General features: G+C 52.3%; 1 protein-coding gene across 8 annotated transcripts in view; it reads left to right on the top strand.

Moving 5' to 3' along the window:
* The window catches only part of LOC146829683 (uncharacterized), a 114,601-nt gene extending 95,086 nt beyond the window's left edge, over positions 1-19,515 (top strand). For all 8 annotated transcript variants that reach the window (XM_085608373.1, XM_085608372.1, XM_085608370.1 and 5 more), the window contains one exon: positions 18,566-19,515. In XM_085608373.1, coding sequence (XP_085464499.1) covers positions 18,566-18,719 — 154 coding nt within the window. In that variant the 3' untranslated portion in view covers positions 18,720-19,515. The remainder of the gene's footprint in view (positions 1-18,565) is intronic.
* Positions 19,516-23,012: the final 3,497 nt, after the last annotated feature.

Genomic DNA, 23,012 nt, shown 5'->3' on the forward strand with positions numbered 1-23,012 from the left:
CTGGCGGCCAGGGAGGTGAGGCTGCTTCTCAGCCTGTGCTCTGTGCTGTAAGGGCTCTGGCGGCCAGGGAGGTGAGACTGCTTCTCAGCGTGTGCTCTGTGCTGTAAGGGCTCTGGCGGCCAGGGAGGTGAGGCTGCTTCTCAGCGTGTGCTCTGTGCTGTAAGGGCTCTGGCGGCCAGAGAGGCGAGGCTGCTTCTCAGCCTGTGCTCTGTGCTGTAAGGGCTCTGGCGGCCAGGGAGGTGAGACTGCTTCTCAGCGTGTGCTCTGTGCTGTAAGGGCTCTGGCGGCCAGGGAGGCGAGGCTGCTTCTCAGCGTGTGCTCTGTGCTGTAAGGGCTCTGGCGGCCAGGGAGGTGAGACTGCTTCTCAGCGTGTGCTCTGTGCGGGCTCTGGCGGCCAGGGAGGCGAGGCTGCTTCTCAGCGTGTGCTCTGTGCTGTAAGGGCTCGGGCGGCCAGGGAGGCGAGGCTGCTTCTCAGCGTGTGCTCTGTGCTGTAAGGGCTCTGGCGGCCAGGGAGGCGAGGCTGCTTCTCAGCGTGTGCTCTGTGCTGTAAGGGCTCGGGCGGCCAGGGAGGCGAGGCTGCTTCTCAGCATGTGCTCTGTGCTGTAAGGGCTCTGACGGCCAGAGAGGCGAGGCTGCTTCTCAGCGTGTACTCTGCACTGTAAGGGCTCTGGCGGCCAGAGAGGCGAGGCTGCTTCTCAGCGTGTGCTCTGTGCTGTAAGGGCTCTGGCGGCCAGGGAGGCGAGGCTGCTTCTCAGCGTGTGCTCTGTGCTGTAAGGGCTCTGGCGGCCAGGGAGGCGAGGCTGCTTCTCAGCGTGTACTCTGCACTGTAAGGGCTCTGGCGGCCAGAGAGGCGAGGCTGCTTCTCAGCCTGTGCTCTGTGCTGTAAGGGCTCTGGCGGCCAGAGAGGCGAGGCTGCTTCTCAGCCTGTGCTCTGTGCTGTAAGGGCTCTGGCGGCCAGGGAGGTGAGACTGCTTCTCAGCCTGTGCTCTGTGCTGTAAGGGCTCTGGCGGCCAGGGAGGTGAGACTGCTTCTCAGCGTGTGCTCTGTGCTGTAAGGGCTCTGGCGGCCAGGGAGGCGAGGCTGCTTCTCAGCGTGTGCTCTGTGCTGTAAGGGCTCTGGCGGCCAGGGAGGTGAGACTGCTTCTCAGCGTGTGCTCTGTGCGGGCTCTGGCGGCCAGGGAGGCGAGGCTGCTTCTCAGCGTGTGCTCTGTGCTGTAAGGGCTCGGGCGGCCAGGGAGGCGAGGCTGCTTCTCAGCGTGTGCTCTGTGCTGTAAGGGCTCTGGCGGCCAGGGAGGCGAGGCTGCTTCTCAGCGTGTGCTCTGTGCTGTAAGGGCTCGGGCGGCCAGGGAGGCGAGGCTGCTTCTCAGCATGTGCTCTGTGCTGTAAGGGCTCTGACGGCCAGAGAGGCGAGGCTGCTTCTCAGCGTGTACTCTGCACTGTAAGGGCTCTGGCGGCCAGAGAGGCGAGGCTGCTTCTCAGCGTGTGCTCTGTGCTGTAAGGGCTCTGGCGGCCAGGGAGGCGAGGCTGCTTCTCAGCGTGTGCTCTGTGCTGTAAGGGCTCTGGCGGCCAGGGAGGCGAGGCTGCTTCTCAGCGTGTACTCTGCACTGTAAGGGCTCTGGCGGCCAGAGAGGCGAGGCTGCTTCTCAGCCTGTGCTCTGTGCTGTAAGGGCTCTGGCGGCCAGAGAGGCGAGGCTGCTTCTCAGCCTGTGCTCTGTGCTGTAAGGGCTCTGGCGGCCAGGGAGGTGAGACTGCTTCTCAGCCTGTGCTCTGTGCTGTAAGGGCTCTGGCGGCCAGGGAGGTGAGGCTGCTTCTCAGCCTGTGCTCTGTGCTGTAAGGGCTCTGACGGCCAGGGAGGCGAGGCTGCTTCTCAGCGTGTGCTCTGTGCTGTAAGGGCTCTGGCGGCCAGGGAGGTGAGACTGCTTCTCAGCGTGTGCTCTGTGCTGTAAGGGCTCTGGCGGCCAGGGAGGTGAGACTGCTTCTCAGCGTGTGCTCTGTGCTGTAAGGGCTCTGGCGGCCAGGGAGGCGAGGCTGCTTCTCAGCGTGTGCTCTGTGCTGTAAGGGCTCTGACGGCCAGAGAGGCGAGGCTGCTTCTCAGCGTGTGCTCTGTGCTGTAAGGGCTCTGGCGGCCAGGGAGGCGAGGCTGCTTCTCAGCGTGTGCTCTGTGCTGTAAGGGCTCTGGCGGCCAGAGAGGCGAGGCTGCTTCTCAGCGTGTGCTCTGTGCTGTAAGGGCTCTGGCGGCCAGAGAGGCGAGGCTGCTTCTCAGCCTGTGCTCTGTGCTGTAAGGGCTCTGGCGGCCAGAGAGGCGAGGCTGCTTCTCAGCCTGTGCTCTGTGCTGTAAGGGCTCTGGCGGCCAGGGAGGCGAGGCTGCTTCTCAGCCTGTGCTCTGTGCTGTATGGGCTCTGGCGGCCAGAGAGGCGAGGCTGCTTCTCAGCCTGTGCTCTGTGCTGTAAGGGCTCTGGCGGCCAGAGAGGCGAGGCTGCTTCTCAGCGTGTGCTCTGTGCTGTAAGGGCTCTGGCGGCCAGAGAGGCGAGTTGGCAGCTCCGCGTGTGCTCTGTGCGGGCTCTGGAGGCCAGAGAAGCAAGGCTGCTTCTCAGCGTGTGCTCGGTGCTGTAAGGGCTCTGGCGGCCAGAGAGGCGAGGCTGCTTCTCAGCGTGTGCTCTGTGCTGTAAGGGCTCTGGCGGCCAGAGAGGCGAGTTGGCAGCTCCGCGTGTGCTCTGTGCGGGCTCTGTAGGCCAGAGAAGCAAGGCTGCTTCTCAGCGTGTGCTCGGTGCTGTAAGGGCTCGGGCGGCCAGGGAGGCGAGGCTGCTTCTCAGCGTGTGCTCTGTGCTGTAAGGGCTCTGACGGCCAGAGAGGCGAGGCTGCTTCTCAGCGTGTACTCTGCACTGTAAGGGCTCTGGCGGCCAGAGAGGCGAGGCTGCTTCTCAGCGTGTGCTCTGTGCTGTAAGGGCTCTGGCGGCCAGGGAGGCGAGGCTGCTTCTCAGCGTGTGCTCTGTGCTGTAAGGGCTCTGGCGGCCAGGGAGGCGAGGCTGCTTCTCAGCGTGTACTCTGCACTGTAAGGGCTCTGGCGGCCAGAGAGGCGAGGCTGCTTCTCAGCCTGTGCTCTGTGCTGTAAGGGCTCTGGCGGCCAGAGAGGCGAGGCTGCTTCTCAGCCTGTGCTCTGTGCTGTAAGGGCTCTGGCGGCCAGGGAGGTGAGACTGCTTCTCAGCCTGTGCTCTGTGCTGTAAGGGCTCTGGCGGCCAGGGAGGTGAGGCTGCTTCTCAGCCTGTGCTCTGTGCTGTAAGGGCTCTGACGGCCAGGGAGGCGAGGCTGCTTCTCAGCGTGTGCTCTGTGCTGTAAGGGCTCTGGCGGCCAGGGAGGTGAGACTGCTTCTCAGCGTGTGCTCTGTGCTGTAAGGGCTCTGGCGGCCAGGGAGGTGAGACTGCTTCTCAGCGTGTGCTCTGTGCTGTAAGGGCTCTGGCGGCCAGGGAGGCGAGGCTGCTTCTCAGCGTGTGCTCTGTGCTGTAAGGGCTCTGACGGCCAGAGAGGCGAGGCTGCTTCTCAGCGTGTGCTCTGTGCTGTAAGGGCTCTGGCGGCCAGGGAGGCGAGGCTGCTTCTCAGCGTGTGCTCTGTGCTGTAAGGGCTCTGGCGGCCAGAGAGGCGAGGCTGCTTCTCAGCGTGTGCTCTGTGCTGTAAGGGCTCTGGCGGCCAGAGAGGCGAGGCTGCTTCTCAGCCTGTGCTCTGTGCTGTAAGGGCTCTGGCGGCCAGAGAGGCGAGGCTGCTTCTCAGCCTGTGCTCTGTGCTGTAAGGGCTCTGGCGGCCAGGGAGGCGAGTTGGCAGCTCCGCGTGTGCTCTGTGCGGGCTCTGGAGGCCAGAGAAGCAAGGCTGCTTCTCAGCGTGTGCTCGGTGCTGTAAGGGCTCTGGCGGCCAGAGAGGCGAGGCTGCTTCTCAGCGTGTGCTCTGTGCTGTAAGGGCTCTGGCGGCCAGAGAGGCGAGGCTGCTTCTCAGCGTGTGCTCTGTGCTGTAAGGGCTCTGGCGGCCAGAGAGGCGAGGCTGCTTCTCAGCCTGTGCTCTGTGCTGTAAGGGCTCTGGCGGCCAGAGAGGCGAGGCTGCTTCTCAGCGTGTGCTCTGTGCTGTAAGGGCTCTGGCGGCCAGAGAGGCGAGTTGGCAGCTCCGCGTGTGCTCTGTGCGGGCTCTGGAGGCCAGAGAAGCAAGGCTGCTTCTCAGCGTGTGCTCGGTGCTGTAAGGGCTCTGGCGGCCAGAGAGGCGAGGCTGCTTCTCAGCGTGTGCTCTGTGCTGTAAGGGCTCTGGCGGCCAGGGAGGTGAGACTGCTTCTCAGCGTGTGCTCTGTGCTGTAAGGGCTCTGGCGGCCAGGGAGGCGAGGCTGCTTCTCAGCCTGTGCTCTGTGCTGTAAGGGCTCTGGCGGCCAGGGAGGTGAGGCTGCTTCTCAGCGTGTGCTCTGTGCTGTAAGGGCTCTGGCGGCCAGAGAGGTGAGGCTGCTTCTCAGCGTGTGCTCTGTGCTGTAAGGGCTCTGGCGGCCAGAGAGGCGAGGCTGCTTCTCAGCGTGTGCTCTGTGCTGTAAGGGCTCTGGCGGCCAGGGAGGTGAGGCTGCTTCTCAGCGTGTGCTCTGTGCTGTAAGGGCTCTGGCGGCCAGAGAGGCGAGGCTGCTTCTCAGCGTGTGCTCTGTGCTGTAAGGGCTCTGGCGGCCAGAGAGGTGAGGCTGCTTCTCAGCGTGTGCTCTGTGCTGTAAGGGCTCTGGCGGCCAGAGAGGCGAGGCTGCTTCTCAGCGTGTGCTCTGTGCTGTAAGGGCTCTGGCGGCCAGGGAGGTGAGGCTGCTTCTCAGCGTGTGCTCTGTGCTGTAAGGGCTCTGGCGGCCAGAGAGGTGAGGCTGCTTCTCAGCGTGTGCTCTGTGCTGTAAGGGCTCTGGCGGCCAGGGAGGCGAGGCTGCTTCTCAGCGTGTGCTCTGTGCTGTAAGGGCTCTGGCGGCCAGGGAGGCGAGGCTGCTTCTCAGCGTGTGCTCTGTGCTGTAAGGGCTCTGGCGGCCAGGGAGGTGAGACTGCTTCTCAGCGTGTGCTCTGTGCTGTAAGGGCTCTGGCGGCCAGAGAGGTGAGGCTGCTTCTCAGCGTGTGCTCTGTGCTGTAAGGGCTCTGGCGGCCAGGGAGGCGAGGCTGCTTCTCAGCGTGTGCTCTGTGCTGTAAGGGCTCTGGCGGCCAGAGAGGCGAGGCTGCTTCTCAGCGTGTGCTCTGTGCTGTAAGGGCTCTGGCGGCCAGGGAGGCGAGGCTGCTTCTCAGCGTGTGCTCTGTGCTGTAAGGGCTCTGGCGGCCAGGGAGGCGAGTTGGCAGCTCCGCGTGTGCTCTGTGCGGGCTCTGGAGGCCAGAGAGGCGAGGCTGCTTCTCGGCATGTGCTCTGTGTTGGCTCCAATGTCACTCTTTTTTGCTGCCTTTTAATTGGCCTGCGAGGCCCAAACGTCTCTACTGTTCCTCTGTTTGGCGCATGGACACTGATTGATTTAACTTAATCAGCGCCCGTCCGCTGCTCGCACTGTGATTGAGTTGCTCGTTCTCGCTCCCCTCCCACCCACCCCTTCTGTTAATTGCTGACCACATCGGATGCTTTGCAACACGCTTTTAAAGAAAACAATCACAATGACACGGCCAACGTTGACCGCGTTATTGCGCTTTAAAAAGTTTACTTCAAGCCATGTTGCGCAGCAGCTACGCTGCGCTGCTGTGCAGCATGGCTAAAATCACATTTGCCAATGATTGTTGTTTACGTATTGCAGGGTGTTGTCTCCTGATTAGAGACGCTCGCCTTGTGCTCTCTGCACGTTGCACGCGCTCTTTGGAATGCAAGGCCATAAAACAAATGCAAGGCTTTAGGTAATGACATAATGCCTGTGTCTTTTCTGATTTAATGTAACCAACTTGTCTAAAAAAAACACCAGCGTCCTTAAATACAGTGAAATAGAGAGTTGTGGCTTTCCGCTAACTCCTTTGTGAAGGTTTTATCTTTCTACGAAAGCGGATCCTGTTCTCCTAAGCACCGTGTTGGCCCAGTGTGGGCTTCCCTTCCTGGCCATCTTTTAGCTTTAATATGGCCTGTTTGCTTTTGTGCACAATGAATGAATAAATTCCAGTTTCTACCTAATTAATGAGTCTAACACCATAAAATCTCAGCTCTGAATACTGCACAATCCGTGGTGATCTGTGATTATACAGCTGCAGTGCTGAATCTGTCCAACAAAACGTGCCAGCGCCCTGTTCAGGCCACCCTAGCTTGCACCACCCACTGCCCCTGCCAGTGCTGCCAACGATAGTACCAACACAACTACTGCCCATCACACTCCTACAAGTGCGACAGTTCGGACTGTTCCAGGCCCCCAAAGCTGTAAGAATGGCTTTGGAAGCAGTTATTTATTTGTTTCAATGTCTGTTTGATCAATAAACAACTCTTGTTGCGCTCAACTCTATATTACATAAACAACAACACCACCATGTGGCAGCTCTCATAAGGGCCGGTATTGACAATTAAGTACCGGTGCCGAGCACTTGAAACCACTGGCTCAAATTAAGCACTGCGCAGATGACGTCGCTCTCGGCAGGTCGCGCAGCCAAAGGTGCACAAATTCCTTGAATGCGTGCCTTGTTTTTATTGGGCGACTGTCGCAGGTTTAGGCACCAAAATTAATAAGCTGAAAATAAATGCATTTAATATATCTGCTCCCTTTTAGCCCTCCCACGTCCCGGGCTGTCCGCTTGCCCAATGTCCCGTGAGTGAATTTCGGCCACTCCTGGTTTTCTGCTAACAGTGAGCAGCAGGCTGGGACGTGTAGTTTCAATTTTCACCCTATAAATACAGGCCTACTGTTCCCAGTATGCTTAGAGCTGATGGCTTAGTTATAAACTAGAACGTGCACAACGCCTCCCGCGTTACTAGGCCCACTAAATACCCATGGCTCCCTCTGAAGGATAAATGCTTTTACTAGTTGAAAGGAAATGTTTGATGACGCTGCTTCCACAATTGTAACTTCACCCTGGTTTGGGGTCTCAGTCCCCAGTGTTAAAGTGGCCGGCAGGACTCTCTCTGGCAGTGCCAGCTGGGCCAGGCTCTGTCCGGCCCCCACACTGGCTCTTGCCAGCTGGCGCATCTGGCACTGCCAGGGGGGCCGGGCTCTGTCCGGCCCCCACACTGGCTCTTGCCAGCTGGCGCATCTGGCACTGCCAGGGGGGCCGGGCTCTGGCCGGCCCCCACACTGGCTCTTCCCAGATGGCGCATCTGGCAGGGCCAGAGTGCCCTAAGAGCCTGTACACGCTCATTGCCTCGTGGGCGTGAGTTTTTTTTACCATTCTTCACTGCAGAGCAGTAGAGCCTCACAATGTAAACAAACGTGTGACGTGCAAGGAAGCATCGTGGTCTTAAAAGGTTTCACCTGCTCCATTCATGTCATGGATTGATTCCCACACAACACAACAAAATCAGAAGAAACTTATTACACAGAACATCTCAAACGCAGCATAGCCGCGAGATACCTACCTACCTAAACACACACTCGCACACTCCGTATCTCACACACAATCTCTCTCTCACACTCACACACAATATCACACACACACACACACAATATCACACACACAAACATAATCTCTCTCTAACACACAATATCACGCACACTATCACACACACAAACTCTCACACAAAATATCGCACACATACACACACGCGCGCGCACACACACACACACACACACACACACACACACACACACACACACACACACACACACACTCTTTCTTGCTCTCTCTCAACGTACATCAGAATACATTCGATAGTACTTCTTTTATACAGCCAGCTGATCTCAGATATGTTAAACAGGGGAATACTGAGGGTTCTAGTCAGTATGTACCACCAAGACCTGTCTTACAAAACCACCCAGCATAAGACGAGATGGAACAGCGTAAACAGCCCTTCACCACTCTCAAGTGCCCTGTAATTGGGTGTTAGAATGGCACCTCTCTTGAAATGCAATCCCGAGCTCAGACTCTGAGTTAGACAAGCAATCAAGCCAGTCCGCTCTACCACGCTCCACTCCATGCCACTCCACTCTGTCACTCTACTCTATGCAACTTCACTCTTTGCCACTCCCCAGCACTTTACTCTACTCCACTGTATTTTATGGCACTCTACTCCTTGCAACTTCGTTCTATGCCACTCCATGGCCCTTTACTCTACGCCACTCTACTTCACTCTATTCTATGGCACTCTACTCCACGCCACTCCACACCCCTTTACTCTACTCCACTCTATGCTACTCCACAGCACTTTACTCCGCTCTACACTCTACTCCACTCTATGCCACTCTTTTCTATGGCGTTCTACTCCACATCACTCCACTCTCTGACACTTTACTGTACTCCACTCTATGCCGCTCTACTCCCCTCTATGGCACTCTCACACTCTACTCCACGCCTCTCCACTCTGTGCTACTCTACTCCATTCTACTCTATGGCACTCTATGACACTCTACTCCATGCCACTCCACTCTATGACACTTTACTCTACTCCACTCTGTGCCGCTCTACTCCACTCTATGGCACTCTCACACTCTACTCCACGCCTCTCCACTCTGTGCTACTCTACTCCATTCTACTCTATGGCACTCTATGACACTCTACTCCACGCCACTCCACTCTATGACACTTTACTCTACTCCACTCTATGCCCCTCTACTCCACTCTATGGCACTGTCACACTCTACTCCACGCCTCTCCACTCTGTGCTACTCTACTCCATTCTACTCCATGCCACTCTACTCTACGCCACTTCACAGCACTTTACTCTATGCCGCTCTACTCCACTCTATGGCACTCTGACACTCTACTCCACGCCACTCTACTCCATTCTACTCTACTCCATGCCACTCCACTCTATGACACTTTACTCTATTCCACTCTATGCCACTCTACTCAACTCTATGGCACTCTCGCACTCTACTCCATGCCTCTCCACTCTGTGCTACTCTACTCCATTCTACTCTATGGCACTCTATGACACTCTACTCCATGCCACTCCACTCTGTGCCACTTCACAGCACTTTACTCTACTCCACTCTATGCCGCTCTACTCCACTCTATGGCACTCTGACATTCTACTCCACGCCACTCCACTCTACTCCATTCTACTCTATGGCACCCTATGGAATGGAATGGAATGGAATGGAATGAGATTTTTAAAGCGCATGGCTGCCCGAGAGCGTCCCAGCGCTGACAGAAAATCTGGATAGATCAGGCGGAAGCGTGAAGGTGGTTAAGGGAACAGCCAAGTCTTTAAAGACTTTCAAAAGGGCAGAAGGTTAGGTTGGGCACGGAGGTCCAGTGGAAGGGCATTCCACATCTTGGACGCCTGATAGGAAAACCGCCGGCCTCCGGAGCGTGCTTTCTTAATCCTGGGTATTTGGGTAAGGTGGGCATTAGAGGATCGGAGGGTTCTAGTCGTGGTATGAGGGACAACGAGGACTTTAAGGATGGGCGGGGCTTTTCCATGAAGGATTTTATGGGTTAGGCACAGGGCCTTGAACTGCACCCTTTGCTCCATGGGCAGCCAGTGGAGTGCTCTGACTGCCGGTTTGGCAGAGCAGCGTTTTTTTTTGTGCCCGTGAGAATCCGAGCGGCAGCATTTTGCACCACCTGCAGCCTGGCTGTGACTTTTTTTGGTGCACCGAGATATAGGGCATTTCCGTAGTCCAGTCTGGACAGGATGAGGCCCTGTAGGAGTAGCTTTCTTGACTGGAAAGGAAGCAGGTGGAGGATCTTGCGGGTGGTACGTAGTAAGCCAAAGCAGGTTCCAGCCGTTTTCCTTGCCTGGGTGTTTAGGGTCAGGTTATGGTCCAACCAAATCCCCAAGCTCTTGATGTCAGTTTTGGGGGTTGGGGGAGGACCCATGCACGGGGGCCATAGAGACTCCGGTCGGAAGTGGGACTGATTGCCCATCACCATTATTTCCGTTTTATCCCCATTGAGTTTTAGATGGGAGGCGTTCATCCAGCTGACTATGTCCCCCAGGCAGGAGTGCAGGTCAATGGTGAGATTATCTGTCCGACTGAGGGAGACAACCAGCTGAGTGTCGTCCGCGTAGGTCAGGAGTTTAATACCATACGGGACGACTATTTTTTCCAGGGGCAACATATACACGTTGAAGAGCGTCGGGCTCAATGACGAGCCCTGAGGCACTCCGCAACGTATAGGGGTCTCCCTGGAGATAAAGTCGCCTTCCGCCACCTGGAAAGAGCGATTGTGGAGATAAGATTTGAGCCAAGAGAGGGCCGGCCCTGAAATACCAAGGTTTTCAAGCCGTTGTGCCAGGATGATGTGGTTGACGGTGTCGAATGCCGCGCTGAGATCCAGAAGGATCACTGCCACTGATCCTCCTGCATCAATGATCTTCCTAGCCTCTTCGACAACTGCCACCATCGCTGTTTCCGTGCCCTGGCCCGGGCGGAAGCCAGTCTGTGATGTTTTTAGCAAATCGTTGGATTCCAAATAGTTTGATAGCTGACCATTGATGAATTTTTCAGCCATCTTGCTAATGCCAGGGAGAAGAGAAATCGGCCTGAAGTTGGCCAGATTGCCAGGGTCAAGGTTGGGTTTTTTGATTAAGGCTTTTACCACAGCCTTCTTGCAGCTTGCGGGAACCGTTCCACTTTCTATAGAAGAGTTTATCAGGTTCACCATTGGTGCTAGGATGGTAGGGGCGACCTATTTTAGATGTCTGACTGGCGCTGGGTCATGCGGGGACCCGCTTTTGAGGGATTGAAGGATGGGCCCTAAGGTTGCCTCACTGATGGAAAAAAACCTGATTAGTTCTGTATCCCTGTTCTGGCACTGCGGCGAGTGAAGAGGAGGGGGGTCCACAGGGAGAAGAGGGGGAGGTGTTGAAGGATATTTTGTATTTTCAGGTCAAAGAACGTGGCTAACTCATTACAAAGATTGTTCGAAAGATTATGCGTGACAGATGGTACTGGGGTCTTTAAAAGTTTTTTCACAATTTGGAACGTTTCTCTGGACGAACAGGATGCCTCACTAATTTTTTCATTAAAAAAGGATATTTGAGCGTTTTTTAGAGCCTTTTTATAATTGAGGATAGTCCGTTTGTAGTCATTTTTGCTATTGGGATCGAAATCTTTCCTCCATACTCTTTCCGCTCTCTTACAAATTTTCTTTAAGAGGCGTACCTCATGGGTGAACCACGGGGAGGTGGCTTTTTTCCTAAGTTTCCGATGCGGTTTTTTGGGAAGGACTGTATCTAAAGATTTAGCAATCCAGGACGTGAACTCCACGTCTGCTAAGTAAGGGTTCATTTCGGGATGTGGCCTGGTGTCCTCTAATGCTTGTTTCCATTTGTCGATGTCAAGTTTCGCCCATGGACGGGAAGGTCTGCTAGGTGCTTGGGTGGAAGGAGGAGTGGACTGAATTCGCCAACTAAAAGGGATGAGCAGATGGTCGGACCATGGTACAGGGATCGGTGTTCCCACCACAAGGTCAGGAAAGTTGCAAAAGATGGGATCAAGCAGGTGTCCACGATTATGACACTCTACTCCACGCCTCTCCACTCTGTGCTACTCTACTCCATTCTACTCTATGGCACTCTATGACACTCTACTCCACGCCACTCCACTCTATGACACTTTACTCCACTCTGTGCCGCTCTACTCTACTCTATGGCACTGTCACACTCTACTCCACGCCTCTCCACTCTGTGCTACTCTACTCCATTCTACTCCATGCCACTCTACTCAATGCCACTTCACAGCACTTTACTCTGTGCCGCTCTACTCCACTCTATGGCACTCTGACACTCTACTCCACGCCACTCCACTCTATGCCACTGTACTCCATTCTACTCTACTCCATGCCACTCCACTCTATGACACTTTACTCTACTCCACTCTATGCCACTCTACTCAACTCTATGGCACTCTCGCACTCTACTCCATGCCTCTCCACTCTGTGCTACTCTACTCCATTCTACTCTATGGCACTCTATGACACTCTACTCCATGCCACTCCACTCTATTCCACTTCACAGCACTTTACTCTACTCCACTCTATGCCGCTCTACTCCACTCTATGGCACTCTGACATTCTACTCCACGCCACTCCACTCTACTCCATTCTACTCTATGGCACCCTATGACACTCTACTCCATGCCAATCCACTCTATGCCACTTCACAGCACTTTACTCTACTCCACTCTATGCCGCTCTACTCCACTCTATGGCGCTCTGACACTCTACTCCACGCCACTCCACTCTACGCCACTCTACTCCATTCTACTCTACTCCACTCCACTCTACTCCATTCTGCTCTATGGCACTCTATGACACTCTACTCCACGCCAATCCACTCTATGTCACTTCACAGCACTTTACTTTACTCCACTCTATGCCGCTCTACTCCACTCTATGGCACTCTGACACTCTACTCCACGCCTCTCCACTCTGTGCTACTCTACTCCATTCTACTCTATGGCACTCTATGACACTCTACTCCATGCCACTCCACTCTGACACTTTACTCTACTCCACTCTATGCCGCTCTGCTCCACTCTATGGCACTCTCACACTCTACTCCACGCCTCTCCACTATGTGCTACTCTACTCCATTCTACTCTAAGGCACTCTGACACTCTACTCCACGCCACTCGACTCTATGCCACTTCACAGCACTTTACTCTACTCCCCTTTATGTCACTCTACTCCACTCTGCTATATGGCACTCTATGGCACTCTACGATACTCTATTCTACGACACTCTAATCTATTCTATGGCACTCCACTCTACAGCACTCTACTCTATGACACTCTAATCCACTCTGACATGCTACCCCACTCTACAACAACTCTACTCAGTGCCACTCCATTCCATGCCACTCCACTCTGCTCTACACCAGTCATCTCTACTCTACACCAAAGCACTTTCCTCCATGCCAATACATTTAACCATGCTGAACCTCAGCCACGCTGGTGTAGAAGACCGCACTGGCCATAGCGGGCACCAGGCGTTTCCCTGATGGGCCACCAGGGTGGGGGCCAGTTTTGGGCCCCTGGGGGGCGTTTTTGTTACCAGGGGCCAGTTTCTGCAATAATGGCCTCCTGTAACAAAAGCGGCCACAGTGATTTGCACACACCCCTACCGCCCCCCAATTCCCCCGCACTCCGCAGCCGGCACAACTCAATTGCCAGGGCTGGGTTGCGTTCCCACTCTGGCTCTGCTGTTGTACAACATGGCTAAAAAACATTGGCAAAGCCAATAGCTCTTGCATAGGCTAGACCTATTGGCTTTGCCAATGCTTGTTACAAAATGCATCCAAATGTATTAAACGCCAACAACAATCTCAATACCACAAATGCAACAAAATCAATCTCTTGTCTAAAATCATCCAAAACAGAAAGTCTGTTAGGGAAATTAACAACATGTGACAATATTAAGAATAAAATTCAGCTGTGCTTTCCCCTCACTTCGTTGGCGCGGGGCACTGCTCCGCTGAGGGGAGTGGGACCTCGCCCCAACTGAGAACTAGCGCACGCTTATTATATGCTCTGCCTTGCTTGTGTGTTTTTTTTTGTTTTTTTTGTTTTTTTTTGTTCTTGGTTTACATTAAAACTAAACCTTTGCTACTCCTGATCTATAGCCATGGACCTTCTTGCGTATTGTTCTAATCGTGCTGCCGGACCTCCGGGATGTCGGCTGATTAGCTGTGTACCATGTTGATGTAAATAAAGGTTTTAAAAAAAAAAAAAAAAAAAAAAGAATAAAATTCAGTCTAAAACATACATAACACTTGCTGCTTCTCATCAGGGCTGGAAAAGAAAACGTGGCTCAGAAAGAGATGATTGGTGTGAGCGAGTCAGTGCAGACGTCTGATGCTCGAAATGAAGATCAGCCAATCACTGCTCGTCCCTCAGTGGCTCTGTCCCTTGGAAGCTTGGCATACAATGTGCACATTCTTACCGTTTTACAAATCACAGAAGTCTTTTCTTTGGTGTCGGCACCAATCAAAAAGACGCCTTTGAGATTCTTAACTAGGACCAATTTACGAGTGTCCTTCAGTTTCATTCATTTTAAAATCCAACTACAGTTCTCAGTGCAGCACAGACGCAAGGCGTCCTTTTATCATTGTATTGTTTTTGGAATCCAAGAGGGATTGATTCTTAGTTTTAAATGCAGACAGAGCAAAACAAACTCACTTTGTGCCATCCGTTGGACACAGACATCCAACAGAGTGCATGTAAAGAGTTTTCCATGTCATTTGGACAATCAGTTATATGTTACTATGTGCTGAAAATATATATTTGTCATTTTAAATAGGAATTACAGCATTTACGGATTCTGTGTTTGTCACCCTGTTGCAACCTTTCAAAACAAATTCCTCACCCCAATATCAAAGTTTGCATTTCTGATCATAGTGCAGTGAAACACATTTAACATTTCAGCCCCTCTCCATAGAAAGCAGGCCTCTCGCTGGTCCTGTCTGCTACTCTCTCTACTCCTCTGAGTAATTCTTGTTCTCTGCGACTCCTCAACCACCCGCTCCAGCAAGTGACCCCAGCAACTTCCACTGTCTCTTCCTGGGTCACTTTTATTATTTTATTATTTATACTAAACTTGCTGGAGCTCTTGCAATATTTATAAGGCTCCCAATTTTCAATGATGTTCACAGATACAGACAGACAGAACAAAAGTGTTTCCTGTATTCATTTTTAAAAGAAGTGAAAAAATGCGGATATTAATCGTGCTTCACGCGAGTGACCCTCGTGCTGTCGTTCATGAATTCCAGGCCAGCAGCTGAGCAGATAGGCAACATCTGGAGCTAAACCAGCATTGGCATAGCCCCTCTGTCTTGGTGATGCGAGATCTATTGGCTTTGTCAATGTTTTTTTGCCATGTATAGTAGGGTATTTCAATACTTTTTCATTAATGAGCATGATGTGGGTCATCCAAGAAGTAACTCTTGATAACATCTTTGACAAGAAGCTTCCCTCTTATTTTGTCAGAGGGCTTGGGTTTTAGGTGCTGCAGACACTGATGCCCTCAGGCAAACAAGACTTGGCACCTGTAAAGCGATCTTTCCCTAAAGCGTGCCAAACAAAATAGTCTGTGCCCAGGGAGGGGCGAGCTGCTGAAATACTTCTATTTCATCAAGTTACCTAGAAGATCTGCTGAACTTCGAGCTTCTGTATTTACCACTACTTTGAGCCAGGGGAAAAGAATGAACCAAAGCCTAGGAGGAGGAGGTAGCAATGATATTATTTATGCCAGAGTAACACACTTTCCCATACTTGGCCACAAGATGGCGCTATGGGCTCTGCTGCCTCCAGAATAAGCACAAAGAAAATATCTTCCAATTAACTAGGATTTTACATGTTGAAAAGGATCACTAGAAATTAATGTAATGTAAATTAATTTATATAACGATAACAACACCTGACGATGCGTTCAATAATTTTAATGTTGTAAAACAAGTGAGAAGAAAATGTACCTTATGTTTATTTATTTATTTATTTATTTAGGGTTTTATAGAGCGCGAACCAGACCCGTGAGGGTATCAGAGCGCTTTACAGGATTGACAAGTGGTATACAAAAGACATGGGAGGGGTGAATACATTTGGGATTATGTCTTCTAAAGTGTTCCTGCGAGTATCTTCTGCACTGTTAAAGCGGTGTTCGGGCTGGGGTTGAGATGGGGCTAGTGGGAGGGGGGAAAGGGGCAACAGGAGATGGAGCACGGAGCGAGTGAAAACACGAGCGCTAGTGTGAAGCGCTCAAACACAAAGGAAGAAAGTAGCTCCTAAAATGGGAGCAGTGGATGGACCCAAGTACTTGGTCCAGGCTCCTGGGGGAGGGATAAACACAAGAAGAGGCATGACGCATGCATGTCATGGACAAATAGGGACAAAGGATATGAGAACGACGATGGAGCGAGTAAATGGTAAGCCTACGGGCAGCCTGAAGCTCACAGATTGAAAACATGCGTCTTCGAGACAGCATATACACTGTCTAGCCAAGACCAAAACAAAGGATGAGATTTCCTTAAATACAGATATTTGTTTTTGTATATAATGCTAATATTTATACTGCGGTGTCGTGTTTTGGTAAATTTGTCTGCTAAATTTGCTAAAATGTGATAGGCATCCAAGTATGAGTGCATGTCTATTAGTTAATTAAATGTGGAATGTACTATTTTACGACTACATTTATTCTCAAAACACAAAATAAATATGGATAAACACCAGTAAGATGGCCAAAAAGTAAATATGGTTAAATACAGATGGAAATGTAGAAACAATAATACCATAAAACCAGGAGCCCTTATTATAAATGAATCTACGCAATGAGCCTATTTTCATCCCAAAATGCCTAGTTGTAACAATAACAAAATTTGATGTCTAGCACAAGGACGGTTGGTGGAGGTAAGAGCAGTGGTGCCGGGTGAGGGAGGAGTCGACAGACGTCAACGAGGGAAAGTAAAATGTAAAAAAAGAAAAACACTTACCTTGCGCTGGACACATTGTCGAATCGGCGAGCGCCAGGTTAAGTGGTTTAGATACGATATTCAGTTTCTGGATAGAAATCCACTCCATTACAGTCTCTGCAAGTGAAAACTTGCATCCTTCTGCATTAGCAAACCAGGGTGAGGAAAGAGACCGCGTCATACCCTCCCATTTATTGAACATGACAAGTGAAAGCAGCATCAGGTCGCCTGGCCACCTCCTTCATGTAAAGAAGACTCTCACCCGCTATAGTGTGGCGTGCGCCATCATAGGGTCTTACCCCAACTTATCCATGTGTCTGAAACCCCTATTATTCTCCGGCTTGCACTGACAGTGTGGGGAGTTTGCTTGGGACTGTTAACTGTTTTGCCTCATTGTGTCCAATGATGGCTTATTTTTAAAGTAACCCATTATATATGTTTCTTGTGAGCCACCTGTTGCTTTTTCTGTGTCCACTCTCATTGCATGTCTGTGCAGAATTAAATCAACTACTCCAGTCCTCTCGTCATAAGGGAAGAGGTACGGGTGGGTAGGGTACGGTGCATCTCCACACGTTGTGTGCGTACTCATCGGTGGTGGTGGTGGCTGAGCACATGTTTGAGACTACCCCTGTCACTAGGAGGAAGGATAAGGCACCAGTGGGTAGGGAAAGGAGAGAGTGCTGGATTAGGAGAGACAGTCACCGTCACTGTGTTTTTTATGTTTGGCGCTCGCTTATCTTCCTGTTAACTGACTAGTTGCCCTCTGAAGCTTGCTTCACTTCCTGTTTACTGTCTAGTTGCTCTCTAAAACTTGCTTCACTTCCTGTTTACTGTCTAGTTGCTCTCCGAAACTTGCTTCACTTCATGTTTACTGTCTAGTTGCCCTCTGAAACTTGCTTCACTTCATGTTTACTGTCTAGTTGCCCTCTGAAGCTTGCTTCACTTCATGCTTACTGTCTAGTTGCTCTCTGAAACCTGCTTCGCTTCCTGTTTACTGTCTAGTTGCTGTCTGAAACTTGCTTCACTTCATGTTTACTGACTAGTTGCCCTCTTAAGCTTGCTTCACTTTCTGTTTACTGACTAGTTGCCCTCTGAAGCTTGCTTCACTTCCTGGTAATTGACTAGTTGCCCTCTGAAGCTTGCTTCAATTCCTGTTTACTGACTAGTTGCCCTCTGAAACTTGCTTTACTTCCTGTTTATTGTCTAGTTGCCCTCTGAAACTTGCTTCACTTCCTGTTTACTGTCTAGTTGCTGTCTGAAACTTTCTTCACTTCATGTTTACTGTCAAGTTGCCCTCCAAAACTTGCTTCACTTTATGTTTACTGTCTAGTTGCGCTGCTAGTTTAGTTGCGCCCCCTGTAGGTCTGCCAGAAGAGTTGACTGGTTTTCAGTTTTCTACAAAATGACGTTAAGTGTCTCTTTTCTCACCCAATTTTCTCTCTAGCGAAGACTTTTTTCATAATCTGATGTGAGACCGAGTCCACTCAACACTCACACTTTCTACTGCGTCAGTGGTCTGTGTATGGTCCAGCTGTGTCTTCTGTGACTAGACTAGAGCCCCCCTCAAACCCTCAGTCGTGACCCGCAATGCTTCCCGCCTAGGACTCACTATGGCAAACAAGTCTAGGCCTGCATTCCAGATATAGATGCCCATAGCGCTTTGTAACCAAACTAGTGGTAGCAAGGCACTATATAAATGGTAAATACAAATCTAGACCTGGGTTAGTGTGTGGTAACCCCCCTTCATTCTTCCTGTGCTGGAGGGTGACGGAAGCAGGCATGGCACGCCCCAGATAACTTGCGCAGTGGTAACACCCGCTCATCTATATGTCCAGTTAGTGATGGGAAACAAGCTGCACCTTAGGTGGTACCCCGAGCACCTTCTCACCACTGGCATGGGCGACATCTGTATGTAGTGCGCTTAACGTAAAAGGTTTAAGACTTAACATCTCTATCCCAGCAACCCCTAGACAATCATGATAGGTTCAGGTACCTAGCCATTTAATAGTTGTGTTTTAAACTGCTAATGTAACAGGTATTCTTTTCACTTGTTTCCTTAAAGGGATTACCTCGTGGGCCTGCAACAGACCTTAGGGGAGAAGCTGGAGAGGTTTGACCTCGTGACACACGGAGGAGGGACCCAGTTCGCTAATTTATTCATTGACTGTATCCTGTCCACCATCCAGGAGGAGCTGGCCCTCCGGAGGGCGCAGTAGGCGCGCGGGTGGTGGTCACCACTCCACAGGTCTTCTGTCCATGGGTCGGACTTCTGGACTTTTATCACACGTCAGCCACTGCCCGAAACACTCTTTATTGTCTAGAACAGCCACATCTGGTTACTCTACACCAACATTTTGATCTTTGAATATTTGTTTTTTTTTTAATACCTTGCTTGTCCAGTTTTTTACATTTTTTAATGATAATTGCCTCTTGTTTTCTCCCTTTGTGTGATTTGCCTCCTTTTGATTCACCTTTTTTCCTGGTGCGAGCAGGTCTTTTCAAGATTTTGGCTAGTGGTCACTCCGCCTCTTCGGCCATGCACCGGTCCCACTCTGGGTTGACACTATACCGTGGACATCTCTGGGGGCTACCACTGCTGATGGTTTCTTTTTTAATATTTAATTTTAATGTCATATAATTTCTTGTAAATTAAGGTCTGATTTATAATGTGTCTTTCTGTGCTGCTTATCCATCTGCGGTCGTTTTTTGTGTGTAATTTTTACATCCTGGAATTGATTAATTTAGGCGTGAAGACACCCATGCACACTCAGCGGAAAGCTGTACGCATACTATAATTTGAATTTACTATGTATACCAATGTCTTTGTGCCCTCGTTGCCCAGACCGCCGACAGGTTGCTGAAACCTGAAATATTGGTCACCTCAAAATTGTGCAGTGTCCTGCCATTCCCGCTTTATGTTCACTGCAAGAGCAACCTCACCCCCGATCTGACCACCAGGCATGCTTTTCTGTTCATCAGTTCAGATGTTTCAATAAATGAACCTGCCTTCCTCTTGGTGTGTTGTCTTGAATAACCTATCGTTTTGTGTGTTATTTTCAGGTACTCTTCATAGTGCAAACCTAGCTCTGACCTCTTTACAGTTAATATTGTCGCTGCAGCAGCGGCATCGCCTGGACACAGTGTTCTGTCAGTAGGGGGTGGATTACAGAAGCCAGGCTGTGATGGGGGAGACACATCTACAGTGGATACTTAGACACAGCTACAGTTTGAGGCGCAGTGAGATGAAGGGACTTGCCCAGAATCAAATGATGTTTACTCAGCCAAAGCCGGGATTAGAAACACTTTGTCCCTGTTCCAAACTCAGCCCTGTACTCTGTGGAGCACACCACCTCTCGTGTGACCCGAGGTTCACACAGGCCTGTGTCTGTGGGGCACACCACCTCTCGTGTGACCCGAGGTACACACAGGCCTGTGTCTGTGGCACACACCTCTTCTCGTGTGACCTGAGGTTCAGGGGGGGCCTGTTTCCGTGGAGCACACCTCCTCTCGTGTGACCCGAGGTTCACACAGGCCTGTATCTATGGGGCACACCACCTCTCGTGTGACAGGCCAGTGTCTGTGGCACACACCTCTTCTCGTGTGACCTGAGGTTCACGCAGACCTGTGTCTGTGGAGCACACCTCCTCACGTGTGATCTGACGTTCACGGGGGCCTGTGTCTGTGAAGCACACCTCCTCTCGTGTGACCTGAGGTTCACAGGGGGACTCACTGCTGCGTTTTCGGCGCGGGGGCTGGCCAAAAATTATGCCCAGGGCCGTCATTGGTAGCGCTTTCGCGCTACAAGATTGACGGCCCTGGGACCCACAAATGCAGTACTTCGCACACTTTACACATAACTGCACGTCACGTGCATTTGCGCTGTGCTCGTGTGGGTGGTGGTGGGTGTACTGTGTACATCATTCACCAGTGTTGCAAGGCCACCAGTGTCGCAAGGCCGCCGCCCCCAAACTAGTGCCGCCTGGGGCGGACCGCCCCCACCGCCCCCCCCCTAGCTACGCCACTGAGGGGGCCTGTGTGTGTGGGGCACACTTCCTCTCGTGTGACCTTAGCTTCACACAGGTCTTTGTCTGTGGAACACATCTCTTCTGGTGTGACCCGAGGTTCATGGGGGCCTGTGTCTGTGGCGCACACCTCCTCTCGTATGACCTGAGGTTCACGGGGGTCTGTGTCTGTGGAGCACACTTCCTATTGTGTGACCTGAGATTCATGGAGGCCTGTGTCTGTGGAGCACACCTCCTCTCGAGTGACCCGAGGTTCACGAGGGCCTGTGTCTGTGGAGCACACCGACTCTAGTGTGACCTGAGGTTCACGGGGGCCTGTGTCTGTGGAGCACACCTCCTCTCGTGTAACCGAGGTTCACATAAGTCCTGTGTCTGTGGAGTACACCTCCTCTAGTGTGGCCTGAGGTTCACGGGGGCCTGTGTCTGTGGAGCACACCTCCTCTCGTGTGACCCGAGGTTCACTGGGGCCTGTGGAGCACACCACCTCTCGTGCGACCCGAGGTTCACGGGGGGCCTGTGTCTGTAGAGCACACCTCCTCTCGTGTGACCCGAGGTTCACGGGGGCCTGTGTCTGTGGAGCACACCTCCTCTCGTGTGACCTGAGGTTCATACAGGTCTGTGTCTGTGGAGCACACCTCCTCTTGTGTGACCTGAGGTTCACACAGATCTGTGTCTGTGGAGCACACCTCCTCCTGTGTGACCTGAGGTTCACGGCGCCTGTGTCTGTGGAGCACAGCTCCTCTCGTGTGGCCTGAGGTTCACACCAGCCTGTGTGTGTGGAGCACACCTTCTGTCGTGTGACCTGAGCTTCACACAGGCCTGTGTCTGTGGAGCATACCTCCTCTTGTGTGACCTGAGGTTCATACAGGTCTGTGTGTGTGGAGCACACCTCCTCTCGTGTGACTTGAGGTTCACACCAGCCTGTGTCTGTGGAGCACACCTCCTCATGTGGCCTGAGGTTCACACCAGCCTGTGTGTGTGGAGCACACCTCCTCTCGTGTGACCTGAGGTTCACACCAGCCTGTGTCTGAGGAGCACACCCTCCGCTCGTGTGAACCAAGGTTCAGGGGGCCTGTTTCTGTGGAGCACACCTCCTCTTGTGTGACCTGAGGTTCAAACCAGCCTGTGTGTGTGGAGCCCACCTCCTCATGTGGCCTGAGGTTCACACCAGCCTGTGTGTGTGGAGCCCACCTCCTCATGTGGCCTGAGGTTCACACCAGCCTGTGTGTGTGGAGCCCACCTCCTCATGTGGCCTGAGGTTCACACCAGCCTGTGTGTGTGGAGCACACCTCCTCATGTGGCCTGAGGTTCACACCAGCCTGTGTGTGTGGAGCACACCTCCTCATGTGGCCTGAGGTTCACACCAGCCTGTGTCTGAGGAGCACACCCTCCGCTCGTGTGAACCGAGGTTCACGGGGGCCTGTTTCTGTGGAGCCCACCTCCTCATGTGGCCTGAGGTTCACACCAGCCTGTGTGTGTGGAGCACACCTCCTCTCGTGTGGCCTGAGGTTCACACCAGCCTGTGTGTGTGGAGCACACCTTCTGTCGTGTGCCTGAGGTTCACACCAGCCTGTGTCTGTGGAGCCCACCTCCTCATGTGGCCTGAGGTTCACACAGGCCTGTGTCTGAGGAGCACACCCTCCGCTCGTGTGAACCGAGGTTCACGGGGGCCCGTTTCTGTGGAGCCCACCTCCTCATGTGGCCTGAGGTTCAAACCAGCCTGTGTGTGTGGAGCCCACCTCCTCATGTGGCCTGAGGTTCACACCAGCCTGTGTGTGTGGAGCCCACCTCCTCATGTGGCCTGAGGTTCACACCAGCCTGTGTGTGTGGAGCCCACCTCCTCATGTGGCCTGAGGTTCACACCAGCCTGTGTGTGTGGAGCCCACCTCCTCATGTGGCCTGAGGTTCACACCAGCCTGTGTGTGTGGAGCACACCTCCTGTTGTGTGACCTGAGGTTCACACCAGCCTGTGCCTGGAACTCACCACTTGAAAACTTTATCTTCAACTTGTTAGAATTGTACCAATTTGTTGTTCTGCTGAACCAGGGGGAGGAAGCACAAGGGTATGGTTCATACACATTTCTCTTTGCTTTCACATTCTTAGGTCTGGCTGTCTGGTGGCAAACGAAGTACCGTGGGTTCTCAGACAGCCTAATGCTTATCATTGATTGGCTTTGTCAGTCTCATTTGTTTGCTTTTAAACAAGTGACCTTCTTTGTCTCAGTTTCTCCATCTTGTTTGTCTTTCCCCTGGAGACTAGCCTCTTTACCATCTCTCTGATTGACTGAGTTCTGTCCTTCCATTTCTCAGTTTTAGAGAGCTCTATTTTTACATCTTTTTGGTTCATCGGTCCACAAAAGTGCATGTGTTTTCCAGCTCTCTCCAACTCTCCCAAGTGTGCTGCCTGCAATGCACCCCAATCTTGTGAGTACTTCTCTCCTCATGATCCGTGTTGTCCCCGCTCTCGTGTGCTTCTCCACCGCTCCC

Source organism: Triturus cristatus, chromosome 5_2, assembly GCF_964204655.1.
Source record: "Triturus cristatus chromosome 5_2, aTriCri1.1, whole genome shotgun sequence".
Taxonomy (NCBI): domain Eukaryota; kingdom Metazoa; phylum Chordata; class Amphibia; order Caudata; family Salamandridae; genus Triturus; species Triturus cristatus.